General features: G+C 44.1%; 1 protein-coding gene across 1 annotated transcript in view; it reads left to right on the forward strand.

The window, feature by feature from the left end:
* The window catches only part of RIC8B (RIC8 guanine nucleotide exchange factor B), a 508,522-nt gene that overhangs the window by 188,671 nt on the left and 294,541 nt on the right, over positions 1 to 25,310 (forward strand). Inside the window, exon 5 of the mRNA XM_078673927.1 lies at positions 23,949 to 24,102. Coding sequence (XP_078530053.1) covers positions 23,949 to 24,102 — 154 coding nt within the window. The remainder of the gene's footprint in view (positions 1 to 23,948; positions 24,103 to 25,310) is intronic.

The raw sequence follows: 25,310 nt of genomic DNA on the forward strand, positions 1-25,310 counted from the left end.
TCCTCAGCTTCGGTGTGAGGATTTGGCGGAATTTTTCTTCCACAAAATTGATCTCTTATATTCCTCTTTTCCATCCATAGACCTGATCACTTCAGAGGACCTACCGCTCCCTCCTTTACAGGAAGTTAAGCGCAACCGTTCATCTTCGCTAGATGAATTCCCCTTACTGAGCGTGGAAATACTTACCTCCTTAATGTTGCAGGTGAAATCGGGCTCACCCAGCGATCCTGCCCCTCCCCGTGTCTTGGTCACTGTTACCCACACCATTCTCCCCATTCTGTTAAAAGTACTCAATACTTCAATCACCACAAGTATAGTCCCACTGGCATGGAAACAGGCCATGGTGCGGGCTCTTGTTAAAAAACCCAACCTGGACACTAAGAATTTTAATAATTTCCGCCCGATTTAATTGCTCCCCTGGGCTAGTAAAATCTTAGAGAAGTATATAAATGGCCTAGTGACATCCTTTCTCGAGAATAATCAATTGCTAAACCCCTCACAGACGGGTTTCCGACCCAAACATGGGACGTAGGAATCTAGAAAGATCTTAAATCGAGGAGGATCGGTGGCAGTCATCCTCCTCGATCTGAGCGCGGCATTTGATACCGTTAATCACGGTATTCTTCTGCAGCGTCTGGCGGACATTGGAATATCTGGCAGAGCTCTGGAGTGGTTCAAATCGTATCTGAACAACAGAGCCTTCCGGGTTTACGAACACAATGCCATCTCCTCCAGTAAACCTCTGGGCTGTGGAGTCCCTCAAGGTTCCTCTTTGAGCCCGACGTTATTTAACGTCTATATGAGACGGCTGGCTGAGATCGTCCGCCCATATGGGATTAAGATCATCACCTATGCGGACGATACTCAGCTGGTGGTCTCTCTGGCTCAAGAGAGTGGCTCCTCAGCCGGAGTGGATCTGGCGGGCTGTTTGGCAAGGGTCAAAAGCTGGATGACCAAGTCTTGTCTCAAACTCAATGGAGACAAGACGGAGCTTATGTTACTTGGTCGACTCGCTCCAGCTGCCATCGATTCGATCTGGTCACCCTGTCTGGGCCCACCACCGGCACCAAAGGACACCATTAAGAGCCTTGGTATCTGGTTAGATAGGTCTTTGTCATTTGACTATCAGGCAACCAGATTATCTGCCATCTGCTTTGGCCTCCTCAGAATCATTAGAAAGTTCCTTCCTCTGCTACCTTTTCAAGCAAAACAGACCGTGATTCAGGGCCTGATCCAATCCCGTCTGGACTTCGGAAACGCCCTGTATTTGGGAGCACCTGATTTTACCTTGCGCAAACTACAGACAATCCAACACTGTGCTGCCCGGACATTATTGCAAATCCCCCGCAGGATGTCTGTTAAGTCTGGGCTAACAAGCCTACACTGGCTCCCCGTTAGGGATAGAATCCGTTTCAAGTCCCTTTGCCTCGCTCATCAGGCATTCTGGGCTACTGGTCCAGCAATAAACCTATCCCTCATCACCCCGTATCACCCTGTCAGGCAGTTGCGCTCAACTCATGCCACTCTGGCCACGGTGCCCAAAATAAAGAGAACTAGAACGGGAGGCCGTTCTTTCTCCTATACCGTGGCCAAGATGTGAAATGCTCTCCCCCAGCATTTAAGGTCCAATCCAGAACTCACTTCTTTTCGCAAGCAATTAAAAACGTTTTTGTTCAATAAGTAGAACCCTCTCTGGTACATCACTTTCATCTAACTACACCTCTGTTTTAGTCCCAGTGCTTGGACGCCTCCGGGCAGCTATGTGCGCTCTATACAATTCAATTTCATTTCAAAGCCTAGGGATTGGTTTCCCGTTTGGCTGAAACATGTTGGCCTTTTTTCTGCAGTTATTTGTTTAAACTGCCCCTTGCACTGTTCCATTTTTAATTAGGGGATGAGTCCCTGTTCTAATAAAATGTTGTTCATTTTTGGCCTCATCATCCTATTTTAATTCTCCACTTTTTCTGGTTTTGCACTGCACCTGATTGCTGTTGTGATCAACTATCTAGTTACTCACATTCTGCTAATAGTGACTGTGGGCGTGATCCAGCCTATCTTTGCTGGGATGGTAACATATCTCTATGATCAAGAGACTTACCATCCCCCTATTTGGATGACCAAATGATAAGATTGATCATTAAGATACATTGATGGCAATCCAACTATATGATATTGGATCTTACCACTTATCAATTTTCTGATTCACTTTTGTTTGTCAAGTTCTGTTTCTTGGCCTGATCCCCATGGGACCAGTCCAGCCCGGACAGGTCCTCCTTGGACTGGAAACAAGCATCCTGGGGATTTAGGTCGAGGTCTCTGTACTGGGGTGAATATATGACATTGTTCTTCATTTTGTCCATCAGGTGTTCTTTTTGCTAGTTTAAACTTGACAGCAGGCCTACCCTCTGTAGCCTGGATGTGCAGCCTTTAACTGCATATTCGGCTTGTCAAAATAACCCCTTTACAATAACAAAAAATGGGGGAAGGTAGAGGTTAAGGTTAGGTTCACCCTCCTTACAGAATGTAGTTCCTTGATATCCGGAATACCGGAAATAGAAACCTAACTATAGGAAGAACAGGGATTCCACTGAACATGTGTGAAAAACCCTCTTTCAAGAAGGAAAAAATATTTTCTAGAGTCCCCTCACCCTCCAGGTTACCCCTAGGTGGCATGCTTCATCATTGGGGTCCTCTCAATCCGCTGCGGATTGAGGTGTGCTGCGACTTGCAAACTACGTAGGCTCACTTAGTTACACTCCCTCCCCCACCATCCTCAAAACCCAAGTTTAGTGTGGGCAAAAAGGTTTGCCTTCTTATAAATGCCCACACTAGGTAGGTTTAGCCACGGGAATCTGTACTCAATTGCCTATGGCGTGCCCAGGGGCCAGTCCTACCCACTAACTTGTGTCCAGCATAAATGTGGCATTTCCAGGCACCCACTTTAGAACACTCCTGGACCTGAGGAAAATCCGAAACCTACTGAGTCTGTTGTCTATGATCTGAAGGACTAGACTTGCTCAATCCTCCTATACCCAGGACAAAGTAGTGGACTCCTAGGGTCATAAGGCTGACCTCTTGCTCAAACTTTAGTGATATGAGCTTAAAAGAGGCCTTTCCTGCAACTGCCCAGCTGACCAGTGGTAACTGGACCTGGACTGGACCCTGCTGTTGCTTTCTGCCTGACACCTAGTGAGTCTCTAAACACCTCCCTAGATGTCCTGGGAGCTTTAGAATGTACTCCTGTGATAGATTGGAACGTAAAAGACTGAGTCAGAAGGAGATTTTTTTTCTCCAGGCCGAACCTGGTTGGTGTATCGGACCCGCACTCCACCGCAGTCTGCGTCAAATTACACCTAGGTCCTGTACTACCATGACTATTGACTAACATAGACAATTTGTGCTTCTTGATGCTATTTCTACTTACATTTTTTTTAATTCATATCACTGGTTCCCCACCTTGGATTGTTGTCCTTTTCTTTACTAAATGTTACTCTATTTTTCAAATTAATTTTGTGATTTTTATTGTTTTGCCTTTCAACTATATTATTGTTTTATTGTTGCATAACTCCTTTACACATTTTCTCTAAGCCTCTATGCTCTGTGCCTCAGCTACGTGGGGATTGAGGTCAGGCATATTTAGTGGTTTTAGTGGTTCACCTGGGTAAGCAATGTGATTATTACTTGAAGTGGGTACTTTTCAATTAATAACCCAATTTCTTTAGTAATTTATATTGAAAAACTGCAGAAACACAATTTTAAAGTGTCAAAGTATTGCCCCTCTAGCCCCTAAAGTAGTCTACTATTTGGAAGAACACTTCATAACCTGAGGAACTGTAAGTGTAAACAAGATTTTCTCCTAGGCATACGCCCTATGTGAAAACGTATCGGAAGAGGCTATCCATACATATTGCTCAAATGCTTAAAGACAAAAGCCTGGTATTACCCATCAGAAGATCTACTGATACAGAACAATAAAAAAGAAACTGAACAAATCATGTGTGCCCACATTCAGTCAGGCCACTAACTATATAATTAAAAGTATTCAAAAACATTGGCCATTGCTATATACAGTAGGGTTGAGGTCAGATCTTTCACTATTTTCTTTTAGAAGGGGTAAAATAACAGAGACCTCCTATTACAAGCAAACACTCGAAAACCCACACATTCATCAATCACCAAATACTGGGGCTTACTTACCATTTGCGGCTACTTCAAATGTAGAATCTGCTCCTTCTGCAACATCCCGTAAATCCACAGCAGCTTCAAGGGCCTTTCGATGCTCCTGGGTGGTTTCTGGTGTTTTGTTTGCCAAATACATGGTCAGATCCCTCCCAGTGATTTTCACACTGTCCTGTGTTCTCAGTGGTGTGATAGAGGGATAAGGAGTGGACTATGGGCCACCTATTAGGACATTCTCCAAACCCGGCTGGGGGAATGTAGGAGGTGGGCAGGAGGGTTTGTGTTGTTGATGAACCAGGAGAATAAGGTAATTGAGAATTTGCGTGGAGGAGGAAGTAGAGGGCCTGACTGGACAGGTAGCGGGATGAAATCTTGCAGCAGTGTAGTGGCTGGCAGTTTCGTCTTACTAGTATGATGCTTGGGGGGAGGGTGAGGGGGGCAGACAATGGCTTTGGTCTGTGTGTTTTGCTCCTGTTCTGCAGGGGCCCTATATTTGCCTTCCGGAACAGTATCACATGCCAGTTTGCAATACACCCAATGGCAGTATGGGTTCAAATCCCGGGTTCTCTGATTCACTAGTCGATGTTCACCCTGTGGTTTATGGTTTTCTGCTGGTCCTCCACCTCCAAGGAACAGACTGGCTTCTCGGTTTGCAGCCTTTTCTTGTGAAGATAATTGCAGTCCCAGGTCTGTAAGTCTGATAGTCTAGCATTGAAGGTCTTCTGGTCTCCACTGAAAATATTTGTTGGATAGTGCTGATGATGGCTCGCGTCAGGACCTGGAAAATGGAAGTGCTTGAGGGCTCCCCTTGAGTTGTCAGTGGAGGTGGTAGAGCAGTGGTGTTCTCTGATGGAGGCTCGGTTGAGTGCTGTGTCCTATTCTGGTCCAGGGTTAGACCTGGCAAGTGGTGGCTGTTGTGTCCTTTTTGCTGCCTTATGCTTCCCTCCTGTTGTCTCTGTATGGGGGTTCAAGCACGACTGGTGCCTCCGCTGTGCATTCTGGATGTTTCCATGTGGTGGGAATGCTTGAGTGTTGGTCTCACCTGCCATTGTCCAACTGATGTGCCTCCTTGGATCTGACCTGTGTTTGGCAAACAAAACACCAGAAACCACCCAGGAGCATGAAAAGGCCCCAGAAGCATCTGTGGAATGATGGGATGTTGCCAAAAGAGAGCAGTTTCCATATTTGAAGTAGCTGCAAAAGCTCCAGCATTTGGTGATTGATTATTGTGTGGGTTTCAAAGTGCTTGCTTGTACTATGATGTCGCTGATATTTTTTTCCCTTACAAAGGAAAATAGTGGATGATCTGATTGATCTCCTTGGATACAGGAAATCCGTGCCTTCTCCCGCCCTCCCTCCCATTGTCCGTGATGCCAACCATTTACAATGCAATGGGTCTGGCGTAAATGCAAGACCTCTAGCATTGTAAATGCATTTTTTTCTCAGCAGCTGTTTGTGGTTCTTGTGCGGAGCGCCCTGTACATCTAGCTTCTACTGAGGGCAGGGCTGGCAGTGCCCAGTACGTTCAGCCTCTGTAGCTGCGCTCTATGTTCAGCTTGCAAGTCACAAGTTAGAATCCAGCCTTCCCTGTTCAATCTTCAGTGGTTACATTTGACAGGTCTTGATTTGATGTGCAGTACGAAAGAGCAAAAAGGTGCCGGCACACAGCATATTCCAGTCTGTATCGGGTAGGAGAGTGGATCAAGATTCGTGCTACATATTTGAAGTTTATATCCTCTCAACCTATTGTGGATCTTACATGTGGTTGTCTTAACTTGCATTGGTTTTTGCAGTTCAATTCAGTGTGACATAGGATGTACGTTGGCAAAGGGCACCTGTGGTATCTGGAGTGACCCCACCCTCGTTTTAAGCATCTTTGTGGTAAATTACAAAATGGTTCTAGTAGTGGTGAGGATCTAAGCCAAGGCTATCTCATCTGGAGTGGGATACCACTGTTATTTTGTAGAGGTTTCATGATGAGGGTAGGGAAGGCAATCCTTTTTGGCTGCCCTATCACTGCACTATCTGTTCCCTACATCATACACAAAGAACAGCTTGTTGCTATTATACCCTCCTAATTCCAATTGAGCGAATGGGGATTGCCCAGTTTTTGTTTCCTCATTGGCTTCCAAGTCACTCATCAGGCCTTCTGTGCCTAAAACGACTGCAAATATTCTTCCTACGGACAACCCCAATCTGTTCTCGGCACTTGCTTGTGGAGAATATGAACACATAAGGGTAATTGCAGTCACAATTTTAGGAAATGTAACTAACACGGGCTCATAGGGACCTCGAGTGTTTTTAATGCTCTTGGCAGGACCTTATTTTGCTCTTAGCAATATCGGCGACAACATCTGCACCAGCACCCAAAATATTGGTATGCTAATTAGACCATGAGTAGTATGCTGTGGAGCGAGTCATATTTACTAGAAAATACACAAAAAATAGCCGAAGTTTTAAAATATACAAAGTAAACAGAAAAGATGTGCAGGATATGCAAGGATTATAAACCTGCTCTACATGGAGAAGGTTACCCCTCACCCCTCTCGTTTGCCGCCATTCACTTGTCACCATTGTCACTGGACTACAAACCATAGACCACGTGACTATGTAATGAAATGCCTCCAAAGAAGTAACATGCAGATTTTGCAGTCCAAACACGTATTGACAGAGTAGGGTATCCGGCAATGTTACACCCTGATGACAATATTCAATGTGAAGAAGGATTACTCTGGGCTGCGAAATGCTTATTAGGTCTCACCTGAGCCAGCGCATGCGCTACTCTGGTGAGACATTTAGTGAGTGGGCTTTATAAAGCCGACCACAGCTTTTTGTGTGGCCTTAGAGCATGCGGTTATGCGCACAGTAAAGGCCATTCCTCACATCGCTCGATCAGGGGCCATCCGGCTTTCCTCGCTTGCTTTCCCAAGCGCGCGCTTCAATGCTCCTCCCCCTGCCTCACCACAGAGCGTGTCTCACGGCCGCGCTTCTTGCTTGCTTTTATTTAAGCTTGTTTGCCTTGGCTTTGCTCTTTATTCGCTGCATTAGTTTCCTCTTTCCTCCTTTTCTTCCTTCTTCTTTGATTTCTTTTTTCCATTCTTCTTCCTTCCATACCACTTTCCTCCATCTTCCTTTCTTCCTTCCTCTTGCTATTCCATTCTGCCACCCTACTCTTAACATCTTTCACACTCCTTTTCTTACTTTCCTCCTTTTTGCCTCGGGTCCTCTTGTCTACACCATCAAGAGAAAAAAGCCCAAGTAACATGTTTTTCTGGGTGAAAATGTGATGCTTTGTTGTCGATCTCCAGTTCTCTCACAAAGGATGCTATTAACCTGAATATTAGATTCAGGTTAATGCGTTCACCTTATTTCCTCCTCGTTGTCTCCCTTTCTTCGCTTGCGTGTTTCCTTCTCTTAAGAAAGTCACATAGATATGGATGGCTTTCATTGCCGTCCTGCCGCCCCCATTCTTTACAGTGAATTCTTGCCGGCTCCATCCCTCCCCGCCCCCACCCTCGGTTTACAGCTCCAATCAACAGTGAACAGCTTGCTGAAGCACTATTAGAGCATTTTCAGAAATATGTAAGCACAGTGCTGTACTGGAATGTTAATAACTTCTTTCCATATGAGCTGGCAGAAATATGTAAAGCGAAAACTCAATTGACGTAAAAGCAAAGAATGGCCATAAACTTGTATTTGAACAGAGGCTGAACACGTTGCAAAGCACTGTTTTTATCGATCTCCTAATGTGCCAAGCAGCTCAAATTCTGGGAGCTGGTGACCAGTTGTAGTGATTTTTAGATTTGATAATTTCTCTCAAGCGCTGTTCCATTCTACCACCCTACTCTTAGCATCGCTCATCCTCGTTTTCTTTCTTTCCCTCCCTCCCTTCCTTTTTGCTTCCAGTCCTCTTGTCTACACCATCAAGGGACGAAAGCCCAAGTAACGTGTTTTTCTTGGAGAAAATGTGATGCTTTGTTGTCGATCTCCAGTTCTCTCACCAAAGATGCTATTAACCTGAATATTAGATTCAGGTTAATGCGTCCACCTTATTTCCTCCTTGTTGTCTCCCTTTCTATCTTCGCTTGCGTGTTTCCTTCTCTGAAGAAAGTCACATAGATATGGATGGCTTTCATTGCTGTCCTGCCGTCCCCGTTCTTTACAATGAATTCTTGCCAACTCCGTCCCTCCCCGCCCCCACCCTCCTTTACAGCTCCAGTCAACAGTGAACAGCTTGCTGAAGCACCGTTAGAGCATTTTCAGAAATATGTAAGCACAGTGCTGTACTGGAATGTTAATAACTACTTTCCTTATGAGCTGGCAGAAATATGTAAAGCGAAAACACAATTAACGTAAAAGCAAAGCATGGCCATAAACTTGTATTTGAACAGAGGCTGAACACGTTGCAAAGCACTGTTTTTATCGATCTCCTAATGTGCCAAGCAGCTCGAATTTCGGGAGCTGGTGACCAGTTGTAGTGATTTTTAGATTTGATCGTTTCTCTCAAGCGGCCCTGTTCTTTGAGATTAAAAACAATTATTTTAGAAGCCCTTGTTGACATAATAATACAAGCATTGGCATAGCCAATAGGTCTCGCCTTTGGGACCTTATACGTGTTTATTTATCCAGCACAATAACCTTTGTGCAACAACATCAACTGTTGCATGGCTAAACACTTAAAAGGTCCCAAAGGCGAGACCTACTGGCTATGCCAATGCGTGTTTCTAAAGGGCAAAGGGCCCAGTGATGTGGAGTTTTTGGCAAACAACTGTGCTGCAAGGCTGGATGTGTCCCCAACCTCGTGGGCTCCTGGAGAAGCGGAATAGACAGCCTTAATGCAGCACCAGGCTCAAAGTCACGGCCCACTGCACTTCAATATGGTTGTCTTTTACTACCAAAACGGGGAACAAGAGGGCAATTTACTTTTCGTGTATTAATGCCCATGGACCCCTCTAATGCAACTGCCAGTGCGGTACCGAGACACAACATGTTTGGATTGGACGTGTCTGTACAGTCACTCTAATAAGAAAAAAAAACATTTGCAATACAATAAGTTTCGCATTGTAGACATTTTGACCTATTGGTATTGTAAATGACAATGCCTTTTATTATTGCAGGATTGTAAAACACATAAATAAAAGGCATTGTCATTTACAGTGCCAATAGCTCAAATTCTCGCAATTGCGGGACGTATTACGTTGCAAATGCTTGTTCTTGTCAGAAAACGATTAATCTTCACATCCATTTGAAAGTAAAGTTACGGCACAGGCTCGTTTCGCACTGGAATGAATACCCATAACTTTTACTAACACATTTGAGACTAGTTAGACCCACAAACACGAATCACTGTTAACTATAAACCACTGTGTGACAGTTACGCATAAAACGATTATACGATGAACCATAACGGGTTTAGACTAAACAAAAAGCAGTTGGAAATAGATGAAAACGCTACATTCTTTGCAAGAGTCTAATCCCAAGCGTAGGTTTAGCAAATCAATTTATAGTTGGTGAAGTAGTCAAATTAACAGGATAACTACTCGTAAGATATAACTGCTCCAATCAAGACTAAATGACAAAATATTTTCAATAAAACATTATTTTCTTACTCCGTAGTAGAAACCCACACGTTACATACTTAACACAGCTGTACTAGAGCCCAGTGATCGATTCAACAATGCCTTTATGTTTCAACAATTCTTCACTGTTGGGCTTTCATGGGGTTGCGCCCCCTTTGAATAACGTTAGTACAGTCCCGCGTGACGCAGATGAAATATTTATGCTGAGCGTATCGTACGGCTTGGCGCTTTGTGGTGTTCGATGTCAGGAGGGGGGTGTGATCTAAGGGGGCGGATGTCATGTCTCGGTGATTAATGATCCTTAGAGTGCGGGAAGGCAGGGGGAGGATGCACCCACAGTATTTTTTTCACCCCCTTGGACTAGGAATGCAAGCACCATTGTGCATCTCCGCGCACGGTCACCGAGTTCCTGGTAGTAGGGGATTTCATACACTCTCTTGACACAAATAAAACTGTCAGTTAAGTGACAGAGATCAAACAGTCAGACGCTCTTGTTGGAAAAGAATAGCTCGGGCACAGTCATCTACAAAAGAGATTTGTTGCGGTCTAGGGAGGAAGTTCCAGGAGCAGACACTAGCCAATAGTATCATTTTTACCACCAAACACTTTGGTAACTAAACCGTACTTACTGTTCTTGTGTTTTCCGAGCTTGCTTCATTTCAGCTTCTAAAAGCTTTAATTTAGACATTGTACTTTACCGATTTCAAAACTCGGGCCCCTAAATACCGAATGTCTAATTAGACCATGAGTATGCTGTGGAGCGAGTCATATTTACTAGTAAATGTACTAGTAAATAAACAAAAAAATAGCTGAAGTTTTAAAATATACATTGTAAACAGAAAAGATGTGCAGGATATGCAAGGATTATAAACCTGGTGTACATGGAGAAGGTTACCTCTCGCCCCCCTCTCGTTTGCCGCCATTCACTTGTCACCGGACCATAGACCACGTGACTATGTAATGAAATACCTCCAAAGGCTTGTCGTTTGTCCTTTCACTTTGTTGAAGGCACAGTGCATTTTTTTTGGTGAGTTATATATAGCGCGAACTCGACGCGAAGAGATCGGAGCGCTTTACAGGATCACCAGTTGCGTTACAGACGGACACATTCATTTTGTTAGGCACGGGGAGATTAAGTGCTTTGCCCAGAATCACAGGATGTTGAGCGTCCCTGCCGAGACTCGAACCCGGTTCCCTAGCTTCTAGCTGCCCCTGTGGATCAACTTCAGTGCAGATTAGAGATCTGCCAGGGTGAGGCGCTAAAACCAAGTGACTGATCCATACACTAAAGAGGCCCATACCAGCAGAGACTTTTATGCACTGATGCTGCCATGGGACGTATCAGTTCAGCAGATATCACTAGTGTGGGGGATTATAGTGTTTTCCAGTTGGGGGGTCGGTGGTGTCTCCCTCCCCTCTATGTGTTCTTGATGACTGATCTAGACCTTCCAGTTTCTTACCACCATAAAGTGGTTTAATGCGCATGCGGAAGTATTTAAGCCAGATGTCAGAATGGGAAGAGGGGGCTAAAGGTAAAGAGAAGAGTACATGCTGTTTTGTTTTCCTCGTGTATGTCAGCTGATTAGACTTACTTTGCGATGTTAAACGGGTAACTGGGTATTTTGGTCCTGTCGTGCCATCAGGTAGTTCTGGTGATTTGATAAACCATGAAGCTGTAGACTTGGAGCCTCATTCCAAGTCCCACGATAATATCTACAGGAGTTCGTGCCTGATTTAGGATTGCAATATATGTGTAAATACCGCATCCAGTGTTTCTTTCCCCCTTGTGAAATTAGATTCATCCTAAGTTTTATATCTGAGAATTGGGAAAAACATGTGGTATTACGGCATGATCCTCCATTCCAACTGGCAGAATCCATAATGGCAAGGCAATACCACGTATAAGAAATACCACACCAGAGATCTCCAACAGTTTCAATAATAAGAGCTACTTCATTGAGGATTCTGTTATTATTAGAGTTGTAATAGTGACCACATCAGACTCAATTAGATTAGTGTTTACCAGTTTCAAGATTACTAGCACTGATCACCACAGTTGCCATCTGTCATTAAAACAATTAATTGTCAATGTGGGTAATGTATGACAGCCATAACGGCAGTGCCCCTCGCAGAAAGTTAATAATTATAATGTCTCCCCATTTCCATATGTTATCTTACTCAAATATCAGCATTAAATATATTTTGGAAATTCGCCCATTTAATCAACCAATCATCAGCTCAGCAGTTCAGAAAATGTACACATTTTCGTCTTAAATACACACTTTTCATTTTGATATATATACATAGCTGCCAAGGTTTCAGATTGCCATGTGTGACATTTTAAAAATTTGAGTGAAATTATGAGTGACATTTCAACGACTATGAGTGACACTTTCTCGCGAGAAAAAAACATGCAATTAAGGCGAGGGAATCTTATAAATATCAGAAATTACAGCCATCTGAGCAACAAGAAACTCCAAGAACTTCTTGAAACTGTTGCAGAGCACCAGCAATGGAAGAAGACTAATCCTATTGCTCCCTCCTGTAACCGTCGTGGATGATCATGAGGCGCAGGCTGAACCGAAAGCAACCGGGCTGGCCACCTGTTGTTGTGCTGGTAGGGGCTGGTGACATCACTGGGGCTCAGCTCTGCCTCTCCTCAGCTTGCCTTGTAATGATCACGAGGCAGCCGGGCCATTGCTTAGCATCAAGATGGGGACCCCTGGCCTGGGCCTCGAGTCTGAGTCTCATGTTGTGGCAGGTCTCTCGGACCGTCCAGGCCCCAACTCAACAGGATGTGGGAGCAGAGAGGAGCCACACTGAAGTCAACAACACAGGTCTCTGTCTGTGTGACTCGGTGTGTTTCGGGCAGGCCACTTCACAAATCAGAAAAACAAGCATTTACAATGCAACGGTCTCGGCATTGCAAAAGTTAGAGCTATTAGCATTGTAAATGAACGCGTTCTTTAAAGAGGCCATGAAGTATCACAGTGCACTTTGTTTCCTTGACCTTCCACCCGCTATTTTTTGTTGAGACCGAAAGACAGCTATACCTAACATATTTAATAGGTATTAAGCAACGGTGTGTGGCTGATGTCTTCAATGCATTACGTGCGCTCTGTTAATCTGCTAAGTGCACGAAATATGAAGACTTTGCTGTACGTGCAATATGTTAATGTTTGACCCCTCCCCATTCAAATTAAAAAGTGCCTTTTCGCAGAAAATAAATTAACCGAGGCATTTTCTACCAACAGCATGTCAAAACACCTATACCCAGACGAATACATGGGCGGCTGGACGCTTGCTTGCAACCCTTCTCGGGAGCGCCTGCCAGGTGTTAACTTCATTTGGGAGCGCTTCTCTCTCGCGCTATAGTAGCCACAACAGGCCCGTTTCAAGCAGTGATTGCTAGCTACTCTGAAAGCAGTAGCGCTTAAGACATACAGCAAGTATCCGGCAAGTGGGGAGCATTGTAACAAATACAACTTGCTGAATGAAACCACGGCTATCTGCGTGTAAGCAAGAGTCTCAGTACCGGCAGGTGGGAAGCAGTCAGTTGGCGTTACTTTTAAATTGTGTGCTTATATCAATGCACACGTGTTTTAAAGAGTTAGACAACAAAATCCACTAAATATTACACGTTTACTCGAAACGCGCATTGTATTGTAATGAAATACAACTTGCTGAATGAAAGCACGCCTATCTGCACACGTTTACTCGAAACGCGCATTGTATTGTAATGAAATACAACTTGCTGAATGAAAGCACGCCTATCTGCATGTAAGCAAGAGTCACAGTACTACAATAAACGAAACAAAAAGCGCCAGGAATATCCTGAAATCACAAATCCTTTCAGCGCACAAGTCAACGCTCATACAGCGCTCGTACTTGTGCGCGTCCTCGTTTCGAATCGCCTCCAAGGCGATGCGCGCGGCCAGGAATGTCTCCTGGAAAGGAGACACGGCCACAATAAGTTCTCGGCGGAGACGCGCTTCCGCGCGTTCAGCCGAGCCCTAAAAAGACACTGTGAAGAACACAGAGTGTAAATGTCCATGCACTGGCCCGACCTCGGACTTGATAATAATGCCCACTATTCACAGCCCTAGATGACACTCAGAGCAGCTGCTGTGAGAACACGTGCTGCAGAGGTATTGTATCATACTGACACCCATGTACAGCTCTGCTGATTTACCTCTGTCCTGACCTGACTGACACCCATGAACAGCTTTGCCAATCTACCTCTGTCCTGATCTGAAGCCTCCTGCAGTGCTGTACCGTACTGACACCCACGCACAGCTCTACCGATCTACCTTTAGCCTGTTCTGAAGCCTCCTCCTTTATCCTGTACTGACACCCATTTTCAACTCTAACAATCTGCCTCTGTCATAACCGGAAATTTCCTGCAGTTCTGTACCGTACTAAAACCGAAGTACAGCTCTGCCAATCTACCTCTGTCCTAACCTAAAACCTCCAGCAGTGTTGTACTGACACCCATGTACAGCTCTGCCAATGTAAACTGCGTCCTGGCCTGACTGACACCCATGTACAGCTCCGACATCTACCTCTGCACTAACCTGAAGCCCCCTGCGGTTTTGTACTGTACTGACACTCATGCACAGCTCTGCCAGTCTACCCTTATCCTGAAGCCTCCTGCATTTCTGTACTGAACTGACACCCGTGTACAGTCTGCCTCTGTACTCCAAGCCCAACTCAATATTCATCCGTTTGGTTCGAACATACCGCCAGTGCCCCTAATTTAGGTCAGACTAAACCAGGGGCAGCAGGCTTTCTGACTCCGGAAGGATGATCAGACAGAACAGCCCTGCAGATCGATGCTTTTTATTATGCGAAATTATTGTTTCACTGCATCATGTCATGTTAGTAAAGGTCACGGTGGTGCTACGGCCAGGCAAGTAGAATACCTGACGCAGTGCTCTTCGTAGAAGGTGCAAGGGGATGGGCTGTAATAATGCTGAAGGCTCAGTGGTTACCTCTGTGCGTAGGTGCTGTGTGACAGTGAGTGTCTCACCTTCTGGCTGGCCTACCGGTACCCAATTTCTTTGAAAACTACTCTTCCTACTACATTCGCAGCCTAGGCTTTCTGCCTTTTTTTAAAAAAATAAACGCATATCACGGGAGGTAAGCGGCTACATAGAAGTTAACAAACAGCTCTGAGCTCTTGCTGCTGAGTGTCACTTTTGTCTTAACATGGTTGCTACCTCCTACATTTTGTTTGCTGTCACACTTGCACCAGACAGTTCCACCATTGCCTACGACGTAACGTTACGTTTGTTCTTGTGTTTGAGTGTCTGCCATTTATTGCACTATTATAGGCTGTAGTCTACTTGTTACTAACTTTTCACGCTTTTAAAACTTACTTGCACACGTCACATCATCATGCCACTTTCCTGTAATGCAGGGTTTGTGCGATCTCGTTTGCTCACAATTGTCACTTATGCCTCATGTAACACGTTTGCTTAAGCTTTTTGTGTAATTAACTTGCCTCATAACTAGTGTCTCCTCAGTACTACAGAGTTGTTGTCTCTGTTGTTGAAGTGCTCTCTGACACCCGGGGTAAGTTGTCCGCGTGACGCAGCGCTGCAAAGTGCATAACATAAAAAATAAATAAAACCGTGACAGTCAGTGACTGACACTCTTACTAAGTGACTTGCTCAGCTGCTGCCGTGCCCACCCAGCCACGATGTGGTTCAACACTGGCCACTCTGACGAGTCTGCCTGCCAGCTGTGCCTGCTGCTTCATCCCGACGGACACTGTCACTCCTCGGCCGCCGCCGGGCTGCCGCCCCCGTCACCCCCGACCTCGGGCCTGGGCGCAGCTTGGCCAGAGCAGCAGTGAGTCTGTCGCCGCCGCCGGGGCGCTCGGCTGACCTGAGGAGCAGCTCAGCTGCCAGAGGTGGGCCTGGGGCAAGGTGCGAGCTCAGCTGTAGTGTCAACGCCATGATGGCACTCAGAGAGACATGAGCGTCTCGTGCCGCACAGCCTGCACTTGCGCTAATCGGCACATCCGGATTAATCCCTGCCCCCTGGTGCGGTGATTGACAGCTGAGTATTACGACTCAGAGGGCAGCCCGGCCCCCCTACAGCAGACTAGGAGAGAGTCTGAGTAGCCGCGCCGGCGCCGCCTGCACCATGATTTGTTTGCGCATACAGTTTCCGGGCAACAGGAACTTAGTCGTACAGCAATGGCAGCTGCTGGCAGAGAGACTTGATTCATTGTAGCGCGCCGCTGAGCGCGGCAGCAGAGTCTCTCAGTTAACTGTTTAGGCACTCGGGCGGCTGGCAGCACCTCTCTCAGACCACTGAGAGCCCGGGCACAGGAGCGCCGCTGGCGAGCCTGGCACAAGTCGAAATGCGTGACAATGCATTTCAGTGCGGTGATGCGGATCACCGCACTGAAATGCGTGAGCGTCACGCCCGTTGCGTGACGCTTGACAGGACTGTATATAATATATATATTCGACCAAGCAAAATCTACAAACTTAGTAGGTGAATAGGAGAGGCACTTACAATTAGCTGGAGAGCTTCAAGTAGCACATGAGCTACTCATTGGAGAAGTATTTTCTACACCCTACGGTATGTGTTTTTACTGCATTTGGTAATACCTTAGAAAATAGCAGCCCTCTTGGAGTGAGTGGCATGTGTTTTAGTTCTGGAGAGACCGCTTCAGCTCTCTGCCAGACGTCCTGTCCTTGCAGAAAAAGGAATGCACAGAGGGCTTTCGGTGTTAACTTGTGCAGTTACACATATTGCAATGGTTAGGAAAGCCTAAAAAAGAAGTACCTCATCTCATTTGTGATACAGAGTTCTTGATGCAAATGCTGCTCCCGGCAGTACCATGACATAAGCATATGCATCCACAGGAGGGACTACAGCAACAACTACATCTGCGACCACAGCAGGGGCTTTAGCAGAAATAACAGCTTTCACGAAAGCAGTGACCAGCTGCCACCATGGCAGATGATTTTGCTACATGAAGGACTTCTTCTCTGAGGATATCTATTTCCATGGTGTGAGGCGTCTGGAAATCCTGGAAAAGGATCAGAGTGTTCTCTTTATCTTCAAAAGTTCCACATCTGCAGCTTAAGATGTCATTGCAATTCTGGCCTCTAAAGATGATTCCGCGACACAGGGACCTACAGTTGTCACTTCAACTACAGCACAGTTGGTCCTAGCTTCCACCACCCAAACTAAAGTTCTCGGCATGCTGACAGTACTATAGCGTCTCCCTTGTCCCCAGTGATTCCAGGGGAGGACATTTTACCTCCATATATGTGCTTGCACAAAGTATTTTATGTGGAAAGATCTTCGGGTAGTTTTTGGAGAAGACACTGGGGAAGGACCTTGTGAAAAATGTCAGCCTCAGCTTCCTCAGTTAAGGCACATTTCTCCGAGATTGACATGGAGAGAAGATCTACCTGAAGTTGCCTCTTTCCAGCCGTCTCCTAGATGTAAACGGTCCACTACAAATACTGACCCTTTATTGGATCTACTTGCCTATTCTCCAGCCCTACCACACTATTCCAAACTGTTCCATGAAATGTTTTGTTAACTGATAACTTTTCAACATTCCGGAAAGTCTCCAAGACAACAGTAAGAAAACTTGATATTTTGTGTTGGAGTCTTTAGTTGTATTTGAAATTTTGCAGATGAAATAGCAGTCTAGACATAGGAATCATCTTGTTCCAATCCTACTGGAACCTTTGAAGGACATATTTCTCACTCCTTTCTTTTGAATGAGCACAGAGAAAGTATGTAAAAAAATCAAGACTGGAGCCTCCGACTTGAAATTTACGAAACCTAATCCTCCATTTGACTTTGCAATTGTAGTTGCCGCAAAGAAGAGCTGTAATGACAGTGGCTCTGCTTCATAAACAGTATGTTGGGTTCCCTCAGCAGTAATGTTTTCCAGATGTTAGCTACTGTATCTGAGTTTAGTTCCACCTACAGCTTTATAGGATTTTATGAATCAATTCATGGAGTATATGCCTTAAGGTAAAGGAAGTCACTTAATGAGTTTGTAAAAGAACATATACTACCGTCTAACATAGTAGGTTCAGCAAGGGGTACCCCTGACCTTTCTACAACTGATTATATCTGCAGTCTATCAATCAGACATTTGTTTCATCTCAGTACAACATAAGATCTCTGACCGGCCTTTCACCGGATTGTCTTTCTTTGATTTCCTCATGAACTGCAACATCTAGAAAAATAAATTGAAAAATGAAACATTAAAACTATAAGATGTAAAAAAAAATAGGATATTCCCACTGCAGGATTTATGGAAAAATAAAAAATAAAACGGTTTCTATTCTCTACTCAAAAGGGGAGTTTAAATAACAGCAGCAGCAACTGCAATAGCCAACAGCCATCAGCCTCAGCAGGCAGAGCTAAAACAAACATGACTTCATCAGTCTGGCACTACTGTTCAGCACCCCGTCGAGGAGACCAAAAGGCAAGCCAAGGCGAGATATTGTGCAGAATGGGTACAAAGTCGTTGAGTTCCCATATGACTCAATCTTCATTAATATCTACATACTCCAATTCCGATGAAAACATATTTTTTTTGGACTGGCTGGGTCAAAGGGTAGGTATCCTGCTGAAGGCGGCAGATTTTCAACCCATTAAAGGAGCAATGGAGGTTACTCTTGCTTTTTAATAATCAAAAGCAAGGGCTCGTAATAGATTTTTCACCTGAGACATAATCTCAAGCAGGTGAACAACTTGGTCAAACATTCAGGATATTGGCACTACTCCAAATGTTTCCTAATCTTCATCAAGGATTCTGGATGCAAGCCTTCTACCAACGGGATGCATATTTTCATGTTTGTCTGCACAAAGCAATTTGTTTTAGAGTGAAGAAACGCCACCAATATAGACTTTATTTCCTGAAAAAAGTGAACATAGCCTTTTTAAAATGCATGGCTGTGGTGGCTGCTTTTTTTTTTATGAAGACGATTCTTTGTTTATCCTGACCCAGACAGCAGCGTATCAAAGTCCCCTCTGAGCAAAGCCTTCTACAAGGCTTACAAATGTCACACTTTAGGCATGCACATCAATGTGAGCAAATCAACTCTGATTCAGGTGTGGTGTGCCCTATATTTTGAAGCACAGTTAAGCATGCACAAGGAACCGTGGCTGCTTCCCAGGAGAGATGACTTTCCATTCAGTAGAAATGTGTTTACCTTCAGCTTTCTCCTTCCTCATTAGTCACACAAGTATCCTCTTCCAGGGCTCTTTTGTATTGTTTGTGTTCCTTGTTTGGTATAGCACACGAGGCTCTCTAAGAATACTTGGAGGATCAGTGGTCCCAGAAGACAGAGGCCTAGGTTGGATTAGTTGACGGAAGCATTAGTCTCTACAGTGCTGGTGTTGGTAGGGCTCTTTGCCCGAGGGTTATTCCATTTCGCTACCTGTAGGCAAATCAAACCATGGCAATAAACTTTTCCTTCAAAACATTTCTCAAAGGAAATGTTCTACGAAGGTGAAAATTATCACATCACTGTGCAAGAGTGGAAGGCAGTACATCTGGCTTTGCGGCCTTTCTTTACTGCCATCGCATGCACTTTTAGTCTTCTTCATATGGACAACACAGACATGGTGTTTTTTTACCTGAGCAAACCAAGAGGGACAAGATTCAGAATCCTTTCCATAGAAACACAATAAATGTGGCCCGGGGAGCTGGCAAGGGACATCGAGCTAATTGGATGGCCTGAGCCAAAGTCTTCTGTAACAAGACAAGTGCATCCCAAACAAGGAAATGCTTTCAGAATTGTGTTCATGTTGGGAATGTCCATACATAGATCTTTTCGCTACAGAAAAAAATGCAAAATGTCTTGCTTACGCCAACAGGTTCCAAGAGCTATATCCTGGAGAGAATTGAGAAATTGATCAAAAGAATTTCTTTTCCCACTAATTCCTCTTCTCACAGTAGTGATCTCCAAGTTGAAACGCAGCAAGCCATAGAGGATTTAATAGCCCTCTTTGTGGTACCTGGATCCATTCGACCACATGAGAAACTTCCATACAGACTGGCTCTTCTTTCCAGGATTTCAGATAGGACCTTCTGTCCCAGCTTTTCGTTGCTGTACTTGACTGCCTGGCACTTGTGTACCAAGTATGTTTTACTTGTGGAAATACATGATTAGGTCACATTGAAGCTTGGGAGTAAGGCACAACTACTCACAAAACATGCTTTGTGAATCATGGATGGGTATTCAGGTCTAATTAAGAAAGTTGTAAGACGCAGCTACTAAAAAAACTGATTTGTGAACTGGGCCATATTAGTTTCCATTCTGCAACATTCTTTCCTGGACTGTGGGAGTGAGCCAGATTCCCCGAATAATTTGGACTCCCTTTAATAGATTTTCTGGCTCTTTCACCTTTGCTTCCATTTTCCTAATGCTTCTCACTGTGAAATGCTGGAAATCCTTGAGCTGTATAGAGAAATCCATAGGAGTCGTTAGTTTTTATTTGATTCCTTCCTACTCTAGTTTCTACCCTTGTTCTAACTCTTCCCAATACATTCTCCAATTATGCATTAACCCCTTCGACGCTCATGACGAGCTGGGCTCGTCATGAGGTAGCCTCCTCGCACGCTCATGACGAGCCCAGCTCGTCATGAATAATGGGTTTTTTAAAACATGAGCACAGGAGGGGAATTTCGCTAGCGCTCATGTGGTTAATCACTTTTGACTTCAAGCTCTGTGTTCTTTGCTTGGCGTTCATTCCTTTGTGTAGATATCTTATTGCTTTTACCTGGCTCCTTTGGTAAGTAGTTTATTTCTACTCCTCCATCGTGTCAATGCTCCTTTTTTCTCCTCTGTGGCCTCTTGTACTTACTATTGGCTTAAAATAAATTACTATTGTTCATCTTTTCTGGCATTTCAGAGTCTGATCTCTGCTTTGTAAGGTGTGGATTCTCCTAGTTCAAAAAAAAGTGATCCACCCTTCTTTTCATTTGCACAGGGATTAGCATGAAAGTCTGGCAAGTATCCTGCCTCCTGGACATACTCTCTCCTGTTTTGATTTCCCATCTGTTGAGGGTTAGAGTTAGTGTGTTTGTGGCACGAGGAGGTCAGTAGGATGTGCAAAGGCCTATCCTAGGAAACTCAGTGATTTAAATGGTTCTGGAGTAGCGCAGGCAGAGGCGCACATACCACAGACCCATAGCTCTTAGCACTGGTGTGCGCTCCAAGCACTGTGTCAAGCATTGAGATGAGCCAAGTCCAGAGACCTTTCTCCTGCTGGAGTAGAGGCATTATCACCAGTAGCACTGGCTTTTTTCTTTTTACATCAATGAAGCAATTCTGCTAGAACGTTTTCCAGACTTTCAGATATTTTGTGATTAAATATAGGTATTTTATTTCCAGAGTAGAGGCTCCTAACTCCACATTATAACTTTCATTGCTTTTATTCTACAGCAGCAAGAATAAAAACAAAAATTGCAACTCCTATAAATCATTCAGTAAATTCAGCAAATGATAAGTATTCCGCCAGTCGTCATTCACAGAGCCCTCTAGTGCTGCAGTGACTTTTTTCCCTTTACTACTGCAAGCGGACGATAGTTCTTTAGATTCACCTTTCACTTTCTGTCTGTGACATTTCATTTATATGTTATTTTATGTGTCTAATCTTTGTCTACCCCATCATGCTATCACGACGTTGTCAGTCACAGCCTCAACGACATTCATCCGGTGCTTTTAATTGGGAATGCATTGGCCATGTTTTTTCATTTGGAAATGTGGTGTGCCTCATGACAGTCTTATATTCGCTGGTGTCAGCGTGAGTATGCTGCACAGCTATTAACTGACAGGTGCAGCTTGTGAGGGCCACGGTGAGGAGTCACCTATGTCTGAGTGTGAGAATGAGGGTTCGGTGCCTGAAGCAAGACTTCCTACCCTTGTTCTGAAAATCATGGGCAACCAGGTCTTGCCAGAGTTTGCCATGAGCGAGAAGCTTCTAGCTAGCAATGTTCAATAGAAAGACTAAGAGTGCCTTACTGGAAGGGGATAAGCTTGTTAATTGCTGCACCAGCCTAAAGAGGCCTTGTGATATATGAAAGAATACCTTTCCTGATGGAGGTAGTCTACCTTATAAGTGACCCATTGAACCAGAAGTGGGTTTCAAGTCATAAACCAGCTTAAGAACTGGTATATCTGTGGGTTTATTCTCAGATACTGACTCTAAGAGGCCTCAGGATACCCTTTTTAACCTGGGATCTGTTGAGGCTAACCATCCAGTGGGTTGCTAGTAGAAAGGAGAAATTACAAGTAAGTGCATTTCTAAAGACAAGTCATTTTGATGAATTCCTGGTTCCCAGGGATGTCGTCAAGGATCCCAAGTTTCAACCATCGACTTTGCAACCATCCAAATCAACTTGAGTGCAGGGGTGTGGAATTTAATAAAATATCTACTTGTCCATGAGACAACATTATTCATAAATCTACTTGTCCTGTGAAAAAATCTACTTGTCCCTTCAGTGCCATGTAGCACTGTGGCAAATTATGGAAGAAATCTTATTATAGCCGAGCTCTGAATATAATCTCTCTGATTATGCCAGGACTAATACTATAGTAGGGCTTGAAAACTAGTATTTTCCTTATTGTGTTTCCTTTCTGCAGATCTACATACTGGGACTGGAGAAAGCAGTAAGCAAGAGTTCCAGGGTTGAAATGCCCTTTCGAGTCTGCGTAAACCTACTAACTTGCATGTTTTTAGGGGTTTCACCAGCTCTTTTCTAATCTTTTCCCATACTGAGAAAGGTTGGAAATTTGCTCCTGATAAGGGCAGAAGTAAAACTTCTTTCAGGGTTGGAAAAAAGAGGTTGGAGAGAAAGTGGACTTGTAAACGCTCAACAGATTTTCACAGAGCAAATCTACAAATGCATATTTGCTACTTCTAAAATATAGTACACAAACATTTTCTATGAGTACGACTTCCTGGTCTACTTCTATAAATTGTTGTGAATTCATGAAATATGTAAATCTGCACTAATGCTAAGACCGATTACTTGGGTGTACTTTTGTGAGTTTCTTTCAGAACTGGGCCCCTAAGTAGGTGTGGCATTAACCAAGATCTTTTGTTTTTGTTAAAATCCTTTATCTATCAGCTGGCTTCCTTGTGAGTTACAGCATTCTGTTCTTTCACGAGGAGCATAACCGTACATAAAGTAGTTTTGTTCAGTGCCAGGGACTACTGTCTCAATGTTTGCTTTTTGAGACAACAAATATTTTGGCTTTTTGCCAGTGTTTGTTACAATGGTGATGGACCGACCTCTCCTACAACCGTAAAGTTTTACAAAAGCCATGTCAAACCAAGACACTCTCTGACAAAACCAAAACACTGACCACCAATGTTAGACATGTTGGATTTGCCTGTGCTTATTCATTTTCATGTTCCTCATAATCTTGTTGAAACTGTTTACATTGATTTTCCAGAATGAATATTTTTGGAAATACTAACATGCATCAACACATTTTACTACATGATGGTTTTAAAAAACAGTACCTAAAATTCCACAGTAGTTTAGCAAAATGTTTTTTTTCTATTCATTTTTTTGTGAACGTTTTATTTTGAAAGCAAAGAACTATCAAACTTGCTTTCAAGCTTCTGCAAATATTTGCATCTAATCCAAGACCCTTCTGGGAGCATTGTACCTAGCCTCATATTGTTAAACTTTGGAAATGTTTACACATTTATTTTTTACTGGAACCACTGTCCGTAGTGCTGTCTGAGCATACGCCATTTATTTAGAGCACACACCCTAATAATAAAGGCTTGCATTAATGAACCATAAATACAAGGTTGAACAGCATTAACATATGGATGCAAATATTACCTCAACTGAAGACAGTTCCCATCCCTGCTCCAAAATGTGTTACTGTAAACTGGCAGCCAGAGGGTTTGTGCTACAGGGGTTTGGGGGCTACATGTCCAAGGACAAAATAAACATGAACACTTGTTGTCCTTGATCCCAGATAATATTATCTGGGCATCCAGCTATAGAAATCCCACATCCCTGGAGTGGTAGACTGTACCTCATTTTGTATTTGCCTTAAATAAACCATATACATTTTGAAGACCTTTTAAAATATGAAAATGCACTATTGTTTTACAAATACACTTACCTCATTGTGTCTTTAAAAGAACTGTTTATTATTTATTTTTCAGCAACACAATCAACCTTTTAAGTAATTTTCCAGTTTCTTGCTTGGATGTACTCATTAGTGCTTCAGCAGAAGAAGAAGAATCTTTGAAGTACAACGGTATGAATATGGACGCCATTCAAGTTTTGCTCGATTTTATGGAGATGAGAATAGACAAGGTATAGCTCTCAAACTAAGTTGTAGATCTTAAATGAAAGATAGTGTGTCTGAATTTAAAATCCTTAAAGCTGCATCCTTGTTTTAGGGTTGCTCCACACACTGAAATGGACGTTCACTGAATAATTGCATGTAATGAACTGGGTTTAGATGAGTGGTCAATGTAAATGTAATTTGCACTTGTATAGCGCCTATCATCCAGGGGTCTCTAAGCGCTGTACGAATACCGCTGTGGAACCCTTCCTGGCCTGTTCCTGTGAGGTGTCCACTCCTGGGCACCCCCATGGTGAAGCCAGGCATTCTAGCGTTGTTAGGGCCGGTGTGGAGATTAAGCAAGCTATTACCCAGAGTTGCAGAGTGGAACCCATGATTAGAGTAGGCACCGAGGCGAGAATTATCAGGTCCGAGGACATTGAGCCCAACACCCTGCCGTGACGGTGATTGAACCCTGGTCCCGGGCCAGGCCTCTGCCTCAGGGTCTGCCGCTCTAATCGGTGAGCCGCACTTCTCCACATCACTTCTCCTGATGTTCAGTGATTTCAGCATTTATAATCCCATCAATATCACCTATACCCTCCTGAATTAGGATCAAGGCTTGGTAGTTAAAAAGGTAGTGACTTGAACGCTACATCCAGCTCCTCCTCCTTTCTTATTGATACTACTTGCAGATTCCTCAGCTTATGAATAATTGAACTGGTGCCTTTGATGTTGGTGGTTAGCTCCTCAGGTAACCGCACTGATGTGGTTTTGCGTGGAGAGGGCATTATCCAAGATTATACCTAAGGATTTGCCGAGTCAGTGATGTATGGGGTACAGTGCAAGGCAGTAAGATGAGCGAACCAGTCTTTGATACTAGGGGCCATGGCGGACGGTGAGATAAATGAGAATTCTGTTTTGAGGGCATTGAGTTTAACCCCTTGACCCCGGCGAAAATTTCACCGCGGTGCGGGTGATTTATGGCCTGGGCGTGGTTCGGACGGCCCCCGGCCATCCTCCGCACACGCCCACCGTGACGTCGGAGGTTAAAGTAGTTATGAGCCAGCCAATGTTGCGTTTTTGTCAAGGTGTTATTGAGGTCATTGGTAGAGGCAATTTTCATGTAAAGCTGAGTGTCACCCAAATACATTTGGTAGGAGATGTGGTTGAGTTTGAGGATTTCAGGTAAGTGCTTCATGTATAGGTTTAACAATGTTGGGGAGAGAGTTGAACC

Source organism: Lissotriton helveticus, chromosome 1_1 (genome assembly GCF_964261635.1).
Source record: "Lissotriton helveticus chromosome 1_1, aLisHel1.1, whole genome shotgun sequence".
Classification (NCBI taxonomy): Eukaryota; Metazoa; Chordata; class Amphibia; order Caudata; family Salamandridae; genus Lissotriton; species Lissotriton helveticus.